Below are 23467 nucleotides of genomic sequence, written 5' to 3'. Positions count from 1 at the left end.
GGTTAGCCCTGCCCCAATGCGGAAGAGATTCCGCGATGTATGGAGGGGATTTGGGGGTGAAGGGACCCCGTTAAGCCGCTATCTATGAGATTTATTCTCGCTTCAGACTCTCTTTAAGATGATCTTGCACATTATACAATAAATATTATTATTAAACATTGTCTAACACTCCTCTTCTACTTAACTTAAAAATGATTTTCAGTATGCAAAAATAAATAAATCTATTACACTAAGAAGCAGTCTTCAGCTGGGGTTGTCTTTTTCATGTGACCATCCAGATGTTTTAATTGTACAGGGCACATGGATCATTTAGAACACCTACTATTTACGATGAAATATTTACTAGGAGCACAACGTGGGGCATGTGTCTGTCCAGGCCAGACATGCGCAGTATGCCCCGACTGTCAAAACTTATGAGACCCATTACTGAGGATCCAGAAGGAGGAGGACAGCAGAGTGGGAGCGATCAGGCCGGAGGTAGCTGGAGGAAGCCCCAGGTATGTATACATTTCTTCTATCCCCCCCTTCTCAGGTTCCCTTTAATGCATAAAAAAGGGAGTCTGATTTTTCACGCAAGTTTAGCCACTATATAAGAGGGAGCCAGCCAATCACAAGCTCACAAACCTAGCAGACCTGATAGGGGACGGATAGTCTTATATATGTGCTGGACAAGCATCAGATTTCTGGCTGTAGAGCTCAAAAAAGGGCTGCTGCCCAAAACAGCAAAGCTGTCATATACACCAGGTGGGGTCCAAACTTTTAGGCCAAGAGCTATATCGTCATTCGTGAGAGTCCTAGGGTGCCGAACTAGCAAAATTAAACACTATTTTTGTTGATTGTCAATAATTCTGTGAAATATTGTCAAATAAAACATTTCCAATGGAAATAGTAACCTAAATACTGTAACATCTTCTAATCAGTGGCTGTTACTGCTACTGGCATAGTGGTGGCTGCTAATCAGTGGCTACTACGATTACAATGGTGGCTACAGGTAAATAAAGGGGGAGGCTGAGCGATGACAAAAGGTGGCCCCTGCCAGGGATTGGCTTCTGAGTAAGGAACTATTCAAATTCAAAATTAAAATGAGGCTCGATTGCTTCAGGTGCGACCATGGGAAACGGGGGGTTACTTACCCAGAAGCTTCTATGCATCTCAATTCACTCGCACGCGACCTATGGGACGCGTTCCATGACTAGCTACCACACTTCCTCCTTCAACCTGAATATACACAGACTGTCACTTATGGATTTAAATAAAATAGCTTTTTAACTTTTTTTGATGGTAGCATTGACTTTTCACCATATTTAATAAGGTAAATTAATGGCAGAAAGAAACAGTTCGACTTTTTTTTACTCACCAGATTTAAAAAGATGGAGGAAACATCTATGAGGCAACTGTCTGTCTCTCTCTCTCTCTCTCTCTCTCTCTCTCTCTCTCTCTCTCTCTCTCTCTCTGTATCTAGTGCACTCAAACTGTCTGTGGAGGGATAAGGTGCATACACACGTGTGAGTACTGGTGCCCGCAGGGATCGTGGGGCCCAATGCTGTACGGTGGGAAGGAGGGCAAATGGATTAAAAGGAGTAAGTACAACAACAGCGGCCTTAGCCTGCCCTGCAGTTGGCCGACAGCTCACCGATGCATCAATGGGGGGTGGAAGATATTGTACACATGCTGGATTCTTGGCAGAGGTGGCCTCAGCCGGTACATCCCCAGACCCCAGCAAGGGCTTTTAAAATCTGTTTAAACTCAGTCCATGCTACACAACCTTCAGTAGCAGGAACACCATCTGCAGCAATGTTCCACAATAAAATTATAAGCAATAAACAATATTAAAATATTAACTATTTATGGTCCTGGCAACAGTATATCTACACCCCGCAGGACTTCATTTAAAGTCGCAGAGACATACTTCTTATTTATATGTGTTTACATGTATTTTTAATTTTTTTGTGATCATGTTCCTTTAAGGACTGCTTTAATATATATGTCATAGGGTATATTACTATTATTTTTGCAAATATGGAAGTTTTGCGAAATGGAAAAAATACACCTTTATTTCCAAATAAAATATTGCCGCCATACATTCTAGTAGGGACATATTTTAAATGATTTAATAACTGGGACAAGTGGACAAAAAATGTGTTAGTTTTATGCACAGTAGTGCATTTTATTTTAAAACTATAATGACTGAAAACTGAGAAAGAACACATTTTTTCCATTGTTTTATTATTCCCATTAAATTGCATTGAAAATTAAATATTTCTTAGCAAAACATACCACCAAAAGAAAGCCTAATTGGTGGTGAAAAAAAACACATTTTGTTGTGATAAAGTTATTGGCAAATGAAAGGGAGGAGTTTTGACAGGTGAAAATTGCTCTGGTCCATAAGGGGAAAAACACCTTAGTGGTTAACTAGTTAATTGCAATAACATTTTCCGATTAGCCAGAGATAAGCAAGTCTGTACTGCTCTCTACAGTAAAAATTAACGTTTTTACACACATGGAATGTTTGGGAATGCTTTGAAGTGTTCTTATATGTTCCTAAAACTAGTTACTGAAATTTTATTTTAAAGAAATTGCTTACTTTCCCTGCAGGACCTTAATACTAGCAGGTTCAGAAGGATAGCCGCTAATATTGCCTCTGACCCCTGTCATCCTGCTCACTCCATCTTCCAGCATATGCCTTCAGGATTAAGATAGCGTTCAGTCACTACAAAAAAAACTTCCAGCCACAGGAACAGCTTCTTCCCTCAGGAGGTACATCCCTCAGGAGGTAGCCATGCTTAATGCAGAACCACGTTAGAGTTGCTAGGACTGGAAAGCATTACAGCATAGAAATGAAAATAAACACTTCTCACCCTGTTCGCTACCACTTTAACTTATATAATGTCCTTGACTTGCAGTTTCCTACACTGTGTCCTTGTATTGGTTTTGTTACGCAACAGCCAAGTCAAATTCCTTGCAAACATATTTGGCCAAATAAAACTGATTCTGATTCTTTTACTTTTGGGAGTATATTCCCACTTTGGAGGACCTTGTTCAGGCATTGGGCACTACTGCTCTGGCACGTTTCCCACAGTTGCAGCTACTTCCAATCTGACTGACTAGAAATTTTAATTAGCAAGTAAGTGGATCATAAGCAGTTAATACAAGGACAATACTACAATAAATTACAATGAGCACAATTTATGTCATTTACTCAATCAATACATACATTGACATTTTCAATTTTTGCTTGAAAATCTATGATTTTCACATTTGCAGAGCTAATTAACTTAATGGATTACATATTGTTCTCAATGTGATAAGCTGTGCATTCCTTTTAAGAACTAATGCTTTGACAAACATGTGATGCTGTATCTAGATGGCTAATTTAGTTATAATACATTGGTTATCTCCATATAGGTGACCAGGCTAAAAAGCCAATGGCCTATTATTATTAGAACTCATTTAACCCTGATATTTTTCAGTACAAGTCTGTATGGCTGTCCTCTTCTCTTGACACCAATTGCTGTACTTGCTCCTTTTTAAATAGATCAGGGTTGGAGAAATGCACTAACTTCACAGACCATGTTATCTCTTTTATAGACAACTAGCTCTGGCTCTTATCTTCTGTATCTGTGATACCCATAAAATATTCGTACAACTGACAGAAAATTTTCATTAAGGGGCCCATACACCTAAAGATTTCCCCGCAGATATACAGCAGATTCGATCACTGATCAAATCTGCTGTGAAATCGTTGCGCAAACGCTGACAGAACGATCGATTTCCATCCAAAATCAATCGTTCCCGCCAATTAGTCCATGCGGAAGATTTTGGTCGATCGCCGACAGGTCGGGAGTGTGTCGATAGCGGCGTTCGAATGCCCGACGACCGACGCTAGCGGCAATACATTACCTGCTCCGGCCGGCGAGAGTCCCCCTCTGTCCCACCGCTTCTTCTCCGCGCTGGGTCCTGGCCCGGCTGCAGCTTCATTGAACTTCCTGTCCCGGCAAAAAGTTTAAACAGTAGAGCACCCTCTAATGTTTAAGCTTCCCCGGACAGACAGTTTAATGAAGCAGCAGCCGGTCCGGAACCCAGCGCGGAGAAGAAGCCGCAGGGGCAGAGGGGGACTCGTGCCGGCCGGCGCAGGTAATGTATGCGGGGGGGGGGGGGGGGAATGCGGTATCTTCACAGATTGTGATCGGTTTCATGCTAAAATCGATTCACCATCTGTTTGCAGTAAAGGCAGCCATACGAGCCCTCTCTGATCGGATTCGATCAGAAAGGGATCTATCTGTTGGTCGAATCTGATGGCAAATAGACCAGTGTATGGCTACCTTTAGACTTATCAAGATTCTTTATGCCTGGTACACACCATGCAATTTCCCATCGGATAGATGGGTTGAATTGATTATTTCCGACAGGTCCAATTTGATTTTCTGTTCGATTTTGTATAGAAATAATCAGAAATGGATCAGAAAATTGATCGAAATCAGATCGGACCTGTTGGAAATAAACAATTCATTTAGCTGTTGGTAAATTGCATTAGAGTCTACACTTAAAAGCATGGTAGAGCACAAAATAAAAATATTAAAATGAAAAGAGTGCCCTTAAAAATGTATATTATGCATTTCACACTGGAAATAAAGCACAATTCCAGCCTTACTGCTAACTCTGTTTCTCAAACCCTTTATGAACCTATGCCAAGAACGAGCCGCTGAGCATTCTGGGGCAGTTTTTTTTTTTTTTTATCCCAACAGTTTTAGTTTATGGTCTGCAGCTGCCTCCCTCTGGTAGCATTCACAAAATGTGTCTAATTTTTGCCAGAGAAGGACTGAGCTGCAGAAGTCTTCAGTATCGCTGGGGCTGTAGCAGGGATAGAAAAGAAAAATCTGCCCCAGAATGCACAGCAACTCATTCTCTCCATAGGGTTTATAAAAGGAGCTTGAGAACCAAAGGATTAGAAGGCTGCAATCAAGCTCCTTGAAGCTGCCCCCCTACAATCAGCACAAATACAAAATCCGTCTTGCTTGGTTAGTGCTACATTTGTGCCCATTTGTGCTGCTTTCATTTTGAAGATCATAGCACTCATTTCCAAAAAAATACAGCCCACATACAACAACCTACAGACATGAGACTGGTGTGGGCGGGTAGAGCTGTGCATGTGCTTATTTGTGCTGCAAAAATCATCTTTTATAGTTTTTGAGATATTCACGTTTTTATAAAGATCAAAAGTTCACTCAGCCCCACCACAACATCGCAAAGGCTGATTGAGCCTGAGAGAACTTTTGCAGCACAAATGGGCACAAACGCAGCACTAACCAAGCGTGATGGATTTTTTTTGTGTGTGCGGAATGTAGGGGGGGGGGGGGTGTCGGTTTAGGTTCACTGAGGATCAGTTTAAAGATCAGTGCCTTGTCCACTCTTCTCACTTCGCATGATTTTTATTTTGAGTTTAATCCTGCTTACGCATCCATCACTTTTAGTCAATCAACTTAAAAAATAAAGGATAAATTTGTAGCAGGGTCGCGAACTCATCCCTTTAATTACTGACATGTGAATTATAGAGGTCTTGTGGCTAGTCAGATGCAGTTTAGGTACTGATGATGTCTAATTGGCTTTAAAGAACAGTCCTACAAAAGTAGTGTTACGAGTTCTGCTGCAATCATGCCGTTGTAATTTGGGGGCACAAAAGTAGCATTTAGATCTGATCAAATATACTGTATCTTATGTGTTTTCATATTACACTTTCCCCACCATTGCACAAAAGATTTCAAATGTGTTTTTACAACATAAATAGAAACAAACTGGCCAGTAGATGGCTGAGCAAATACAGTGTAAAAGAACAGAGAATAAAATGAATATCTAGAGTTGATGCTGTATTACAAATGGCAGAGAAATGTTATCTTCATCATTTTCATGCCCGAAGGAGAAAATACGGTGGCATAGTGATTAGCTCTCGCCCTGCAGCGCTGGGTCCCCGGTTTGAATGCCAGCTAGGGCACTTTCTGCACGGAGTTTGTATGTTCTCCCCGTGTCTGCGTGGGTTTCCTCTAGGCACTCTGGGTTCCTCCCACATCTCAAAACATACTGTACAAATAAGTTAACTGGCTTCCCCCTTAATTGGCACTAGCCTATGATACATACACTACCCTACATACATTTCATACATAGTTTACAATGGACATTTGGACATGGGGATTAGATTGTGAACTTCTCTAAGGGACAGTTAAATGTCAAGACAATATACTCTTTAAAGCGCTGAGGTAGATGTCAGCGCTATTTAAATACTAAATAATAATAATATACTGACTGCTACATTTGAAATAAGTTAAGGTGATCATTAATAAATGTAAAACAAAAAGGTCAGATAACTTTTATAAAGGCTTAAAGTTTATATAGTCATATATTAGAGATTCAGTACGATTCTCTGCTGGTGGTTGCTGCTTGTTTTGTAATCACCAATGAGACATTAAAAAAGGTTTTTGGACTAGCTGGACTAGGTTTTGGACTAGTACATTTCCAAGTTTCATTACTCTTTTCAAAAGCACTCCCAGGAAAGGACCCATACAACGCCGGTGATCAGCAAAGTGCAAAATGTGGGCTGAAAGTGCCAGAGTGTTAATGAGGCCCAAAGATGCCACAAGCTTGTCTTACTAGTGTGCACACGATTCTGGCAGTTGTACTGTGCCACTGTCGTCCAGGGATTGCTTCTTAAAAAGGATTCCTGAGAAAACACGTTTTAAACACTCTTACTGGACACACCCACAGCAAATCAGCCACAGTGCTACATCTACTGCCACCCCCTTCTCTGTGATCTTTAGGTCCTTCCTCAGTAGATCACCAACTTCTGGAATTCTCTACCCCAGGTTAAAGCTATGGAAAACACTGATAAACAAAAGACAACTGAGAGACAAAAAAATGTAAATTGTACAACCTTTTTAATTATCAAAAAGGTCATTAAAGAACATATAACAAAAATATGCTCTGCACACCTTCGCAGAGTTTGGCATTGAAAACAGCAGCATGCAGAAGATGCCAGTTACATACTTTGTACTCCACTCTGGAGATATATAATAAAGGACACAGATAAACTATGGCTACCTTTATTTTACAGTAAGAATGAATATCACTTTATTTGCTAGGTTTTTGGGGTTTTATTAGTTTTTGTTTTTTAAAGTAAGTGAAGACCCACTCAGTCCCTGAAGTATCATTTACATAATTAAGTTATGGTTTAGCTGTTGGAGCACATTTTGCCTCACTGTAAAAGGTGAACACGCACAATGGTTCACACCTGGAGTGATTGGGATTCGATCCTATGGTGACCATTCGTGGTCTGGGCGCTGTACAGACACCTTGCTCTGCTATAGCAGGGCAAACCATCTGTTTTTACGGGGACAGGGGAAGAACAATGGTGCAGTGCACAACTAAGTGGCTTTTGCTGGATGTCATAAGGAGGAGAATATTGTCGTAAAAAAATATGGCAAATCTTAAAACGAGTTTGGGGGACACCTGTACACATGCTTGATTCTTGGCTTGGCTGGGGTGTACACACCATAGATTTATACAATTACATTAATGAAAGGGTCAGGACATGAGTACATCATATTTATACATGCAGACTGCCATTCAGATCCAGTACTATGACATTCCATTTGTGCCTCCTTTTCCTGTTGCTGTGACAGAACTGGACTTCTTCTGGTCCTCTTCTTATTTTAAAGAGACACTGCAGCGAAAACAAATTGATATAATTTGTATGTGTTATACAGCTAAGAAATAAAGCATTAGGCGCAAGACATAAGTCTAATGTTGTTTCCAGTACAGGAAGTGTTAAGAAACATCAGTTATCTATGTAAATTGCCATTGAGCTCCACGACTTTCAAAGAGAGCTCTGTGTTCTGAAGGTTGTTAACTGTATTGTTTTTTATTTAGAAGAGAACAGTTCAGGACAGGTCAAAAGTTCACTGCCTGCTCTGTAAAAAAAAAAAAAAAAAAAACATTTAGAATGCGGAGTAGTGTGTAAACTGCAAATATTAAAGAATGATGCAATGTTGTTATTAAAAAAAAAAAAAAAAAAAAAAAAGCTGTAGAACTGAAAATAAAAATGTTCTAGTAATTATCCGCACTACACAACCAATTCATTATATCATAATTTTTTTCGCTTCAGTGTCTCTTTAATAAGCAATCTTCATATAGACCAGCTGGAATTTTGGCAGTGTAAGGTACTGGATGTAAACTTGCAAAGCTAAAATCATACCTAATCCATGGGGAGGAAACGTGGTACTCCTCTCCCCAGAAAATCCCTCTTCTGGACCTCATTCCTTTTTCTTTGCTTCCCGGGTCAATATCCTTCAGTCAAGTCTGTGCCATTTGTCTCCATTACTGGTAAGTGGGTTTAAGTCCTGCTAATTCATGCTACCTCCATAACTAATCATATTGGTGAGTACTGAAAACGGCTGGACCAATGAACATCTTGAACAAGGCAGCAAAGGATCTTCACTGCAGTGAGCACAGCATTGGATGATAAAAGATCCAACAAAAAAAAAAAAAAGCAAAGGAACAGCAGGTACTGCGGAATCCTTGTTGGGAAAGCATCACCTTTTCTCCTCACAAGAGCTTTCATTGTGAGGGATAGCTGACTAAGGTCTTCCTGGACCTACATTCCTGAGTGTAACACTAAAAAAAAAAATACCAAGTAAATTTAGTAAATATAGTCCATAAATTAAACAGCAAATGTCTCAACACAGCTAGCATCAGTCTCCCAGATCTCATCATTGAGAGGCTCCAGTGGCCTCAAGAATGGGCGTGGACAAGGCTTCACTTTAGCTACGGCTTTGTGCTGTCCGTTGCTCAGTGCAGCCTTAACCTGTGTCGTGTGCATTTCTTCAGTCTTGCCACAAGAATTGTCACTTTCTTTAAGTTGCCTGTTGTCCAATGAGCAGTCAAAGAAGTTATTTTGGCAGATATATCTCACACACTGTAAAATCACATTCCTCTCATGTCGTATGTCATGTGCCAGAAGCTACAAAGAAAAATAAATAAGGTAGTTAATTATACATCAAAATAATAATGACACTGAAGTAGTACAAGCACTCGTAAATAAGAACAGAAGAAAATATTAACTTTGCTGCACAAGGAATGTGATTATAAACCGAGGAAGGATATGGCAAGCTCTCCATAACTATATTCTAGAAAGCAAACACTTTTCCCTGTGTTTGGTCAGTTGAATATAGCTGTCAGATTTAAACAATTCAATGCCTGCTAATGAAAAAGTTTCTATATATTCAGAAAAACCAAATGCTTTACATAACGTCAGTCTCTTGTAGGAGTGTGGTCTCAGCAGAAACAGCAGTTATAACCTCTGACATGTTACATGTGACTTGCATATCAATAGGGGCAAGGGTTTAAACTGTGAGTGGCAAAGAGAAAGTTAAGAGAGGTTTGTACATCAAGGGCAAGGAGATCTGTACAATCAGAAACACTGAGCTTGCTTGGAGTTTAGCGTTAAACAGAGCTTAGGTCTACTTAAAAAAAAAAAAAAAAATACATATCCTTATTTGCATATTCTGATATAAACAAGGTCTAAAAGCAGAACAGACTTCAGAAGCTTCTGTAAACAGCATCATACAAGGGCTTAAAGTAGTATAACATAACAACTTATCGTTATTGTTCATTACTGTTGGAGGATTTATACAGGACACATTCAGCCATATGCAGTAGAAAAGTTTTAGTTACCATTTCAAGAAGAGTAGGTCGCTTCCTGGTCCGCATGTTGCTGTATCTATTAGTGGGATGGTTTCTCTGAGGCCCTGTCTTCTGTACTGTCTTGCTTTGTGAGTCCACATGTGAGGCCCCCGGGATTGGCTCGGTCTTTACGTTTATTGCTTGGGGAGAAATAATATTAGGGTTTCTTGCAAGGATCTGCCGGTTTTCCTCTATAGCTTTAGACACTGTCTTAAAAGGAAGCTCTGAGAAGAAACAGAGAGAAGACTTCATTAAAATAACATACCTTAAATAACAATATTAAAAGTTATTCATATAAAATGCAAAACATCAAATTATACAGTACTGTGAATTTATACAATGCAAAAAAAAGTTAAAACAACTTAGTAAGGTGGATATTGAAAAAAAACTTTAAGATGGAATAAGAACAATTACACACTAAAAAGTATCTTGCACCTCTCATGTCCTGTTCTGGCCTTGCATATGCATTTACTATGATGTACTGCTTAAAGGAAATCTTAAAGTGGACCTGAACTCTTGCACAGGACAGAAGGAAAACATAGTATGCATTTAGAGAGAGTTTAATTCCCCCCCTCATCTATGACTAATCACAAGTTGTAATTTGATCTCCTCTCTGCCACAGCAGAGCAGCGAATTGGTAAACACAGGATGTCAACAATATGTCTGCTTCCATGAAAGCAGGAGAGCGGCTTCCTGTAGAGGCGATGTGCATCGCCGTTACCAGGGGAACCGCTCTCCTGCTTTTTGCGGGGCGGGCTGCTGTGAAGCACAATAATACGCATGGAGGCAGAGAGGAGGCGGCCGCCAGCTAAGCTAACAGAGGGGGGGGGGGAGCGTATGCTGGGGCACTACACTACCCATACTGGGGCACTACACTACCCATACTGGGGCACTACACTACCCATACTGGGGCACTACACTACCCATACTGGGGCACTACACTAGGTATACTGGGGCATTACACTAGGTATACTGGGGCATTACACTAGGTATACTGGGGCACTATACTAGGTATACTGGGGCACTATACTAGGTATACTGGGGCACTATACTAGCTATACGGGGGCACTATACTAGCTATACGGGGGCACTATACTACCCATACTGGGGTAACTAAACTCCCTATACTGGTGCAAGTATGCTTGCTATGCCGCCGCACCCCCCTAACCTCAACCTAAACCAGCCCCCCCCTTCGCCCACTGCGCCCGACACTGCTCAACCTGGACACCAACCTAGCCCCCCCCGGTCCCCAGAAAAAAAAATTGGGTTGGATAGCGGTCCCCGGGCCAAAAACAGTTGGGGACCCCTGCGCTAGACCATCAGTCACCTACAGACGTACACGGAACCTAAAAGATATATTGGTACACAGTATGTTCAATGCAAAGGCTGGAGGTGAGACCCACTTGGCTCCCCCCAAAGCCAAATGGGTCTTAAGTGCGCCCACTGCAAGGCCTGTCCCAATATGCAGACAGTCAAAACGTTCATCTCTCCAATCTCTCCAGCGAATGGACGTACATTTACCAGACAATCGTTCATAAATTGCAACACAAAAGGTGTGGTATATGCTGCAAGGTGCACATGCAATACAATATATATTGGCAAAACCACTCGCGCCCTTAAAGAAAGAGTCCTAGAGCATGTGGGTGATATAACTAAAAAGAGGGACACAAGCTTAGCATGGCATATGAGGGACACCTGTCGGACCCCAGACAAATATCTTTCTGGGGAGTCCAACAGTGGAAACTAGGCATACGTGGGGCAATTTAGATAAGAAATTACTACAATTAGAACCAGAGTGGATTTTCTGTATGGATATGTTGGCCCCAAAAGGTTTGAATGAGGACTTTGCTTTGGCTAGCTTCCTGTAGCCCCCATACAGCATTTACTTGCATCTTGTACTCCTGTACATACTTTTCTCCCCATGTAACATGAACCAATTGATTTAACGTAACATTTGCATTGTACGTGTATTGCTGAATCTGTATCCCCAGGACTTTGCTCCTAGTCTATCACAGTGTTGTGGTCTGTCTACTGGACTCTTCTATTCCCTTCCCCTCCCCTTATCTATGCACAGAAACATATGTATGCCTATCCACGCTATGATGCTAGCCTACTGTGGACCCAAATTTGCACCCAATAGAGAGATATACTGGCACTAACAAGGGTACCTTCTGATTATGGGTCTGTGAGCGCTTTACCTAAGCGATGTGGGTATATGCGACGATATGGTCGCATCCACAATGGTAGGAATATGCATGAGTATTGCGCATTGCTGTTTATATTGTGCATTCACATCGCATGGAGATTGTCCCATAGCTATACAAATACAAGTACATGCAACGATGTGGTCGCACAACATGCATCCATATGCATATTTAGGGCCAGAGTAATATTACTACACTCCATCTGTAATGCACCCACAGGGCATGTGTAGTCCTAGCGATCTAAACGAGGCGCACATTTGTACACAATCCGCCACATCCAATTAGTAGCATTAGCCTGATCACGGGCAAAAGCTTCTCATTACCATGGTAACCAGGGCTGTGGAGTCGGAGTCATGTAGTCGGGGCAATTTTGGGTGCCTGGAGTCGGAAAAAATGCAACGACTCAGACTCTAACTCCTAATGAATTTAAACTGTAATTAAAATAGAAAATATGATAAAATGTTCTATTTCTTAGATAATAGTCATCATAAATAATTTATACATACAGTAATAGCTGTGCTTAGTCCACAAAAATGAAATAAACCAATCAAAATTAGTTACTTGTGCTGTTTCAATAAAGCAGTCCCTGTATTTTTAAAGTCAGATATACACATCGGATTGTGACTGTATATAGGATGTGTACACAGGAATCTCATATATACTAAATAACATATATACTGTAAGTATAAAGCCTGATGTGTAGCCATGTCACTAATAGAGATGGTCAATGAGATGGAAAGAATTCTGCGGTGATGCTGATTTATGAAAATGTACTCTTTGCTCATGAAATCAAATAATTTGATAGGTTGTTAAAATTTGGTTTGGTGACTACGAATTAAATGGTACCTGAGAAGGATGAAAAGAAAAGTTTTATACATACCTGGGGCTTCTTCCAGCCCCCTTCAGGCTAATCAGTCCCTCGCTGTCCCCCTCCGTCACCTGGATCTTCTGCTATGAGTCCCGGTAATTCAGCCAGTCAGCGCTGTCTGGCCACGTGCCGCTCCTACAGCCAGGAGCATTCTGCACCTGCGCAATAGTGCTGCGCAGGTGTAGTACGCTCCCAGAGGCGGAGTGTGTGCATGCAAACTAAGCAAGACTGGCTCAAGTACCTGGACTCATAGCAGAAGATCCAGGTGGCGGAGGAGGACAGCGAGGGACTGATTAGCCTGAAGGGGGCTGGAGGAAGCCCCAGGTATGTATAAAGCTTTAATTTCATCTGTCTCAGGTTTACTTTGTTACACAGTAGTACTATACTCTACATATGCACTCTCCACAGAGCTGCAGGGAATCCACTGAGAATGTTGTGCACATTGAACACAGAGGTGCTGTCTATCACCCATAAACATGGTTCAGATTGTACATGAAGAATGTGTAATAGAGGAAGAATCTCCTCATTCTCCTGCCGAGTACCTGCACATCACTCTTACATGTACCCACAGTTACATTGCCTAGGGCCTGATAGATGTTCTTTGTTCCAGTCTGTACCTTTTACAAGTACTCTTACCAAGGACTAGTTTTAGTTTATGACTAAAGGGAATAAATATGGCAGTCTCCATATCCTTCTCACTTCAGTTGTCTTTTAAAATTCCTAAGCGTTGGCAGTTAAGAGACGAATTTCATGTTACATACTTTCAATCAACAAGATTGTAATATGCAAATTAGAGGGGGTCGGTGGAATCCTAAACTGAGGAGTCGGAGTCGGTGGATTTTTGTACCGACTCCACAGCCCTGATGGTAACCACCATAGCGGGCCGCATACGTATATACGCATTGAACCCGACTACGTGATTGACGTCACACAGAATCGGAAGTTCAGCAGCGGTACGTGATGGCCGCTAACAGGTGAGACTACTGGCATCTAAATCGCACACAGCGTTGTGTAGCCAGTGCCATTTGAATTATACCGGGCGCAGGTTTGGACTAAAAGCCAGCCAGCACACTCACAGTTAATATCTCTGCATGAGCTAATGGGAATGGGCGGAGATGTGTGAGAGCGTCGCCTGGAAGGGGTAGGTCAGTCCCAGCCTCCACAACATATTTAAACCCATTGTATAGATGGACACTTCAGCTCTGACCAGGGCCGCCACCAGCAATTTTGGGGCCCCTCACAGATTATCAGGCATAGGCCCCCCTTCCTGGGCCCACCCACTGGTTGCTGGGACCGCCCACTAGCCACCCCACCCCCATGTCCGTGCACAAAGTGCGCTGCAGCAAAAAATGTGCATGGCTGACACTGAAGAAAGCGGCATGCACAGTGTGATGCGGCAAAAAGTGGGCGTGATCATGGCATGTTGTGGGTGGAGCCAAATACTAGCAAAATACAGGTAGTCCCCCGGTTAACAAATGATAGGCACTTGTAGGTCCGTTCTTATCCTTTATCCATTCTCTTTTGTCCCACTTTTCTTCCTGTGCCTCTTTTGTCCCCCTCTGCCTTACCTCAGTTTGTGCCTCTTTTGTGTCCCTCTGCGTGACCTCATGTTCCTGTCTCATTTCTTCTCCCTGTGCCTCTTTTGTCCGCCTCTGTGCCTCTTTTATCCCCGTGTTAACTTTTGTCCCCTTCTGTCTCAGCTCATCCCCCTGCCCTAGCCAGGTATAGGTGGCCCCAGTATAGGTACCCAGCTATAGGTGGTGCACCAGTATAGGTAGCCTGGTGTAGATACCCCCAGTATAGGTAGCCTGGAATAGCTGGTGCCTCAGTATAGGCCAGCAAGGTATAGGTGCCCTAGTATAGATATTCAACTATAGGTGGTGCCACAGTATAGGTAGCCTGGTATAGTTGCTCCCAGTATAGGTAGCCTGGTATGGGAGGTGCACCAGTATAGGTTAACCAGGTACAGGTGTCCCCAGTATAGGTAGCAAGCTATAGGCGCTCCAGTATAAGTAGCCAAGTATAGGTGGTGCCCCAGTATAGGTAGTGGCGCAGTATAGGTAGCCTGTAGCCAGATATAGGTGGTGCCCCAGTATAGAAGGTCCGCTGTAGCAGGTTCACTCATCTGCTCCTCATGTTCAAGCGCTGACGTCACTCTTCTCTCAGCACATGCGGCCCTTCCAGCGCTTTGGGGGGCTCAGGGCCCCCAGAAGCCCTGGGCCCCTCTCTGCAGTGTCAGTTGCCCCCCCCCCCCCCCCCGATGGCTGCCCTGGCTCTGACTTGAGCCGTTTGATGCTGGGGGATACTTTGGTGGTAGTTTGGGGTTCTCTATTATTTTTGCACTTTATCTTGCTCTTGACAAAATCTGTTTAAGATGAAACATGTCGACCACTGTTAGCACTGTATATATGTATTGCACTATATAATCCTTGTACTATTCCCCTCGCTTGTTTTCAGTAAATGTGTGAGGGAGACCTGCAGCGACTCTTTAGATGCAAAGAGCTGCCATATTTGAGCATTCTGGACAGCTCTATTGCATATCTATTGCACTTGCATAAGCCGCTGCAGGGTAGTCCAATTGCACACCCCACACAATACTGTCTTGATTTTATTAAAGAAATAATAGTGCTGTGCAACCAAAGACTTCAGGGCTAGCCACACCCCACAGCTTGTGTGCTTAGACCAGTTAGCTGTTTGCACAATCTGACAGTGAACTGTGGGGGGGGGGGGGGGGGGATAAGCAAAGTCACCCACTTTGGTCTGCAATCTATGCACCAACATATATTTTAAAACCTATAAGTATTGGAAATAAAGGATGTAGTAGTCTTTCAGTAGACCTGTGACAACAAGGGGGTGTGAACTAAGACAGCACTCGAGTACATTTTTAGGAACCTCGAGTCAGATCTTGACTCCCGTGTTGCACGATTCATTTTTCATGTACGAATACCGGCCTTGTTCAACACATTTCCAGTGTCAGTTTCCTGTATTCGGTCTCCTGATCACCATAATCTAAGTTGAAATTGAGACTGGCTTGCTGTTGAATAGAGTTAGTCTAGAAAACGCTATCTTTTCTTATACAGTAATTCCCTGTCACTTTGGTTGGCATAGCACAACTTTTATCAAGTGGTCTGCTTTGTGCTGAGGAGAGAACGACCACACTGCAAGCAATAATGACCTAATGGATGTTGCCAGGAAGGGATTTTTTTATATATTTGCTGCAAAATGTACAACAATGTAATACATGAAACTTTTTGCAATGCTATTTAATAGAAATTTACTTTTTTTTGTAATTTAAGGCTGAAGGAGGGTTTTAAAAGAGAATGTCCTGCTTCCATTTGTAACATTTTAGAATGAAAGCAGAAGAGAAATCGCTCTAACTAAATCCCCCACCCATCTACAGAAAGCATGAAACCTTGGCAAATTGCCGCATTGCGGCTGCAGGGTTAGCATTCTGGCCTTGTAGCCGTTTGGTCTCTGGTTCAATTCCTGGCTAGACTATTAATTTGTATGGGTTTGGGTTTCTTTCTAAAAAGCAAAAGAATATTGGTACGTTAGCCATATTTCTTCAACCTGGCCATATATGGTGATAGATTGTGAATTGTTCTAAGGAACGGTGTGTGGCGGGACCCTCAATGCTCTCGTTAAAAGCACTGTGTGTCCATGCTACAGAAACATATAAAATACCTGGGTCCTGCTACTGAATACAAAAAATTCAACCCTGCATTAAGGGGGCAATTAAAATATTAAGATATGGGCCCATATGCAATTCACTTTTCCTCCTAGGAAATAATTTTCATATTCTCTTTAAAATAACTTTTCATCATTTTACAACTGAAAAAATACCCAAATGTTGGGGAAAAAGTACTATCAAAATTATTTTGAGTGTTCTCTTGCTTGCTGGGGATTTAAAATGCATTTTGTGACGAGGTGTAATAATATCACCTAAGTGAAAAGTTAGGAGAAAAAATGAATTGCATATGGGCCATGATGTTCAAAATGAATAGTTATTGGGTAGGTTAGAGGAGTTTGCGGAGGGGGTAATAGTAGTGGCGGGAGATTTTAATCTCGTAATGGACCCCCAAATAGATACCTCCACGGGGAAATCATCCCTTACTAGGAGAGCCCATCAAAGGGTTAGGAGGGATTTTAACAAACGCCAATTAGTGGATATCTGGCGAATTCAGCATCCCACATTAAAGGACTATACGTATTATTCGTCACCACATAAGTCATACTCTAGGTTAGATTATTTTTTTATCTCACACAGTCTCCTATCAGAAGAAATAGAGACGAAAATTGAATCCTCTGTGTTATCAGACCATTCCCCGGTTACTCTTAGGGTGGGATTTAGACTGAGGGAGAGGGGCCCATGGAACTGGAAATTAAATGAATCTCTGTTGAGAAAAGAGGAAATTGTTCGGACGCTAGGAGAAGAATTAAAACAGTATTTTGAGGAGAACGCTAAAGGTGAGACATCGCCAATAGTGGTATGGGAGGCCCATAAGGTGGTAATGAGGGGAATCCTAATAAGGGAAGGGAGTAGAATAAAGAAGGCAAGAGAGGGGGAAATAGCGGGATGCCTGGCAGAGATAGCAAGACTGGAGGCACAACATAAAAGCACGTTAGCTGAAAATACATGGTCGGACCTTACAAGAGAAAGGGAAAAACTTAAGAACTTTTTATTTACTAAAGCGAAATTTGCAGCAACTAGATGTAAAAGAAATTTCTATGAATTCGGAAATAAGGGGAGTAAAATATTGGCCAGACAATTAAAGCAACAACAGACCGCGAATTATGTTCCCTTCCTTTGTGATAACAGGAGCCAGAAGCATTACAGGAATGAGTCATTGTGTGAGATGTTTCGTAAATACTATGCCAAATTATATGGGATTGAGGAGGGTGAACTGGGGAATGGGGAGGGCGTGCAGGACTATGTGACGGCCTCAGGCATGGGAAAATTGCATCCTATGGATGCAGAAAGTATAGAAAGAGAAATTTCGGTTGCAGAACTGGACAGGGCATTGGGGCAAATGCCGGGGGGAAGGGCACCAGGCCCTGACGGGTACACCCTTGATTATTATAAAAAATTTGGAGAGACCCTGAAACCTTACTGGGTGAGGCCGTTAAATGCCATTAAGGCAAAGGACAATCATGAGGGGAAATTGGGACGGGACTCACTGGTTTCACACATAACTGTAATACCGAAAGAAGGGAAGGATCTGGCATCCTGTGCGGGATATAGGCCCATATCCTTATTAAATATTGATTTAAAAGTCCTAGCAAAAATTTTAGCGAATAGGCTGGCCCCACTAATAAAAGAGTTGGTGCATTATGACCAAGTGGGGTTTATACAGGGAAGGGAGGCAAGGGACAATACCCTTAGGTCGGTGGATGTGATTCAGTGGGTGGGGTCCTCACCTGGCCCTGTCGTCCTGCTATCCACGGACGCGGAAAAAGCGTTCGACAGGGTCAGGTGGGGATACATTAAAGTGGTCCTGGAACATATAGGGTTGGGAGAAAATATGAGAGCCTGGATCACATCCATGTATAGAGACTTGACAGCTAGAGTTAAAGTTAATGGAATGCTGTCTAGCCCCCTGGAAATAACAAACGGAACCCGGCAGGGCTGCCCGCTTTCACCCCTGGTGTTTGCCCTAACCTTGGAGCCCTTTTTGAGAACAATTAGAGGAAATATAGATATTACTGGAGTAAAAATAGGACCAACGGAACATAAGATCGCGGCATATGCGGATGACCTTTTATTCTATGTGACAAATCCAAATATAGCAATGCCCAACCTGATGAGGGCATTTAAGGAATATGGGAAGATTTCAAATTTTAAGATTAATTGGGATAAATGTGAGGCGATGAGTATGGGGATGAGGGAGGAGGAGGTTGAATTATTAAAAGCAAATTTCCCATTTAGGTGGACGAAAGACTCATTAAGCTATCTGGGTATAAAGTTGGCTAGAAATATACAGGGAATTATAGGGTTAAACTATTACCCACTCCTTAATATAATAAAGAAGGACCTAGAAGGTTGGGCAAAACTCAGACTTTCATGGTTCGGAAGGATCAACGTACTTAAAATGAATATCATGCCGAGGTTGCTGTATGTCTTTCAGGCCCTCCCTGTTCCCCTACCCAGAAGTTATTTTGATGAATTAAAGAGGGTGTTTACAAAGTTTGTGTGGCAAAATAGAAGGGCAAGGTTAAAATTTGCATTTTTGGCGCAATCAAAAGACAAAGGGGGACTGGCAGTGCCTGACCCCATGAGGTACTATCAGGCAGCGGTATGTACGAGGGTGGTGGACTGGAATATAAATGAATCATCAAAACAATGGGTCTCGTTGGAGAGTGAATTATTTGAGGGGGATTTGAGAGAAGCACCATGGCTTACATATATTCCAGATACATATAGAATCTCGGGATCATTGGTGGAACATACTCTGAGAAAATTTAAGAAAATAAATAATAAGAAAGATATGTCCAGGGGTCCCTCTCCTTTAATGCCGTTACTGGAGAATATTAGATTTCCACCAGGATGCCAAAAAGGGAGCTACAGAGAGTGGAGGACGGGAAGGAGGCCACAAATCCGTACCCTGATTTCAAATAATAAGTGGTTGGATGAAAAGGAAATTGCGGAACAACTGCAGGTGAGTAGGATAGATACATGGAGTATGATCCAGTTCAGACATTTTTTACTTACACTGGGCTCGAGAGAGACCCTATCAAGGGAGTTGACTCCATTTGAGAAGTTATGTATATCAGAAGAAAGAACTAAGGGGACCCTAGCAAAGATATATAAAATACTAGAAGAAGAGGAAGATCATACCTCAAAATATAAAGTGAAATGGGAGAGGGATATGGGGAGGGAATGGACGACTTCCCAATGGAAAAGAATAGTTAAAATGACATATGGGGCCTCGATGTCCACCCGGATACAGGAATCGGGTTATAAAATAGTGATGAGGTGGTATTATACACCAGATAGGTTAAATAAGATGAGTGGGGTAAGTCCAACATGTTGGAGGTGTGGCAAGGAAAGAGGGGATTTTATGCATATCTGGTGGACATGCGAGGGCCTCACGAGATACTGGGAGAGTGTAAAAAAAATGGATCTGGGAGTTGGCGGGGATACCAACCTCGGCAGGACCCGAGGTATATTTATTACATTTAGTGGAGAAAGGGATTAGAGAGTATAAGGGGTCACTGGGGATGCATTTAATTAACGCGGCCCGGATCTTAATCGCAAGGAACTGGAAAAGCCAACAAGCCCCAACTATAAAGGAATGGTTTGTGGAGGTAGACCAAGTATATAGGATGGAAGAACTTTCGAGCATAATTAAAGGAAAAGAAAATTGGGGATGGGACAAATGGTTGGAATTTACAGAAACTGATGAATATCGTAATAGGGTAGCATGAGATTAGTGACAAGAAAGGTAGTTTGCCCTGTGGACAGGGAGAGTTAGGGGGGAAACTGGGGGGAGATTGGAGGAACAGACAAGTGGGACCGCATCTTTATTGGTGGTGGTGTTATTTTGTTTTATTTTTCTTTATGGTAGGAGGCCTTCTTTGTCACTCTAACTTTTCCTTCTCTTTAGGAGAAGATATTTAACTTGAGGACGTGACCTAAGCGTTGGCCCATATATAAAAGGATGGATAGGAAGGAGAGGGGATTAGTAATGGAAGGAAGGGGGGAGGTGAGATAAGAAGAAGATTAGCTCCGGGAACAGAGGAAATGGGTCAAGCTTGGGATAAGCTATGTTGGGGAGGAAAAGAGATTTCTTTTGGAACACACTTGGTAAAGATTGTATATTGGATTTTTTGCAAGAGTTTGGAAAATATATGTCTTTGTATAAATAAAGAATAAAAAAAAAAACAAAATGAATAGTTATTGATACTTTCAGGTAATGTTTTACTGTGTACTTACTATTGTTGCATTTCTAGAGCTAGTAAGCAGAGGAACAGGCCTTGTATTGATAGCTATAGTTCATTAACAGGTTTTACAAGAGTAGCCGGTAATCCATCAAATTAAATCAACGGCTGTTAAAGTACCAATAGACCAGGTTTGTGCCATGATCATGGCACAAACCTGTAATCTGTGTCTACTGGGCAACAACCCCATGCCTTTGAGGAAAAAAGGGGTGGAAATCAAGTGAAAGTAGCTAGAGGTCCACAGTAAAATATTGTTCGAAATGGACAATCCAGACAAGACTGTCTACCCATCATTCAAAAACAAAACAAAAGAATACAGAAAACCCCTCGCCTTCAACAGCCTTCATTCAGGTTCTATGCTGAAAGATGAAGAAGACTCAGATTCGGGTAGAATGCCGGCCCCCTGCCCCTAAACGGTCTGCCCAGGAGTCCTGTCAACGAAGCCCCAGCTGCCTGACCAGATAGCTGCATGGAGACCTCTCCTAACATTTACGTCCGGGGACAGGAAACTAAACTGAAGGTATTTGCCTAATGCTGCTATTTTATAGAGGTGGCCGCCTGTTTGCAAATTGAATCTTTTGCAGCTTCCTGTCCGTAAGATGGAGGGAGACAAGTCTCACTAAGGAGTACTGTCTGAGCAGACGTACTGGTAAAGGGGCTCTTTCATACAGGCAGCTGAAGGTGGTGAATTCACCCAGTCATCTGCTCTTCTGCCCCGGCCGGGCACTTGTTAGCGCTTGGTACCAGTATTGGAAAGGCAGCAGCCCCCATGGAGTCACATATGAGTGCAGCCACAACCTGGCTCTCTGCTGCCGTGTAAAGCCACCACAAGTCAAGCAATGACACGTGGCGTTACAAACTCTGCAATTTGGTTTACTTTTAATTGCACCTAAATGGCGCTTATGGCTGGCAGATGGGATGTTGAACTGCCTGAAAAGCATGCAGTTTAGTCTGAAAGAGGCCTAAAGATGGAAAAGAAAAGCTGGTCCACAAAGAAAAGGGGCGGGGTCTGTGTATATAAACAATTCAGGCTTTCAACCATCCATCTCTTGGTCACCAACATTTTTCATTGCTACTGGCACCTATGATACGCCTTTCTGTTCCACAGAATACAGCTGAATTTTCAGGATCTCAAACACATTTACAGATTAAACAATGTAAAATAATTTCACATGTTCCAATCATATTTGCATGTCTGTCTGTCCTCATATGTTTATTGCAACCCTCAGGTAGCAAAACAAAATTTTGCTTGCTGAATGCTTCTTTTTCCTAGACAAGGGTGATTTCTGTTTTACTAAATTTCTTGCCATGATAAGTGACCAGTCAATAAAACCTTACCCTCTGGTTCGCAGTCACTGTCCGATGCACTCCCATAGCTGGCGATAAGACTACTAAGGCCAGATGTCATCTGCTTGGGAATGACAGTCAAGCCACTATTGCTTTGCTGCTCTTCACCACTATCAGATTCTGAGGAAGGAGACAACAGGATATTCAATTAGAAATACAAATGTTCAGCTTAATGAGAATAGTTAAAAAACAAAACAAAAAAAAAACTCAAAAATTTCATCAATATTAGTATAAAATGTGTGTCTTATTGGCACATCACAGGTTGCAGAAGAACTGGTTAACAACAGACGGACACAGATAAACAGGTAAAGGGAAAAGAAGGAGTGACTGCTACACTGGTTAGAATAAGCTCCAGAAGAGGGACAGACCATTAAAACATATGGGCTAGTGAGCTGGACTAACAGAACTTCTGTGAGGTACAGGATAACAGTACTGTACTAGTAATTAACCACTTCGGTACCAGCATCCTCTGCCCCCTTAAGGACCAGAAGCTGCTGGTACACTAAAACGCGCATACCGAAGAATCGCCGCAATAATGCGTCACTCCCGCCGCAGGCTACTCTCTCTACCATCTCTATGATGGCAGAGCACTGTGCGCCGGTCAGGAGCCGCTTTCATTGGCTCCTGACCCTGTCACTAATGTAAGCCAATGGGATTGGCTTATAGTAATGACAGGGCCAGGAGCCAATGAAAACGGCTCCTGCCCGGCTCACAGTGCTCTGCCATCAGAGGCGGCAGGGCAGCACATTGCGGCGGATAGAAAGCGGCGAGAGCAGCGGGAACACGCGGTGAATGGTGCGTCCGGTCAGAACCGCAGCGCCACCCGCCCGACGTAGATTTAAACTGCGTCGGGCCAAAATTGGTTAAGCTGCCCAGAAGACTTGAGAGGAATATTTACATTTACAAAAGGTTACATAAATACTGATTAAACCAAACACACTCCATAAATAACACAATTCACGCAATGTACACAAGTAGTTTGATCGGTAGTGTAATTAAAATAATGTACATGGAATACATAACCCAAGTTTGTCAGTGCGCTGTGCTCTGTTCTGAGAAAATGATGACAGCCAAAACTGCCTGCTGCCACCTGAAAAATGAAGCCCCAAATGGGCACAATTCACTAAAATCACGCTAGTGAAAATAAGGCAAGTGAAAACTTACCACTACACATCTGTATTTTAAGGGCCATATTCTATTGCTGAACCCGCCAGCGCTAAGCACTGGCGAGTAACTTAGGCGATGGGGGCATCGCCTAATCTCCCATCGCCCAATCTTATTAAACTTTAGACCCCCCCAGGCGGAAAAGAACTCGCTTGGGCGATATAATCGCCCAGCGAGTTCTTAACACGGTATCCAATTACCCTGTTCATGCCTCCGG

General features: G+C 42.4%; 1 protein-coding gene across 6 annotated transcripts in view; it reads right to left on the bottom strand.

The window, feature by feature from the left end:
- The window catches only part of NUFIP1 (nuclear FMR1 interacting protein 1), a 205037-nt gene that overhangs the window by 146657 nt on the left and 34913 nt on the right, over positions 1–23467 (bottom strand). For 2 of the 6 annotated variants that reach the window (XR_011026135.1, XR_011026137.1), the window contains exons 8-10: positions 22078–22206; positions 9721–9953; positions 8243–9007 (exon numbers count right to left, since the gene is read on the bottom strand). Coding sequence is in view for 2 of the 6 variants with exons in the window: in XM_068267762.1 (XP_068123863.1) it covers positions 8708–9007; positions 9721–9953; positions 22078–22206 (662 nt within the window). In the remaining 4 variants the exon portion in view is untranslated. The other 4 variants (XM_068267762.1, XM_068267763.1, XR_011026136.1 and 1 more) reach the window with 3 other exon arrangements.

This window comes from Hyperolius riggenbachi, chromosome 2, assembly GCF_040937935.1.
Source record: "Hyperolius riggenbachi isolate aHypRig1 chromosome 2, aHypRig1.pri, whole genome shotgun sequence".
Taxonomy (NCBI): Eukaryota; Metazoa; Chordata; class Amphibia; order Anura; family Hyperoliidae; genus Hyperolius; species Hyperolius riggenbachi.
The sequence above is the reverse complement of the archived record's forward strand: the minus strand, read 5'-3'. Positions and strand labels throughout refer to the sequence as shown.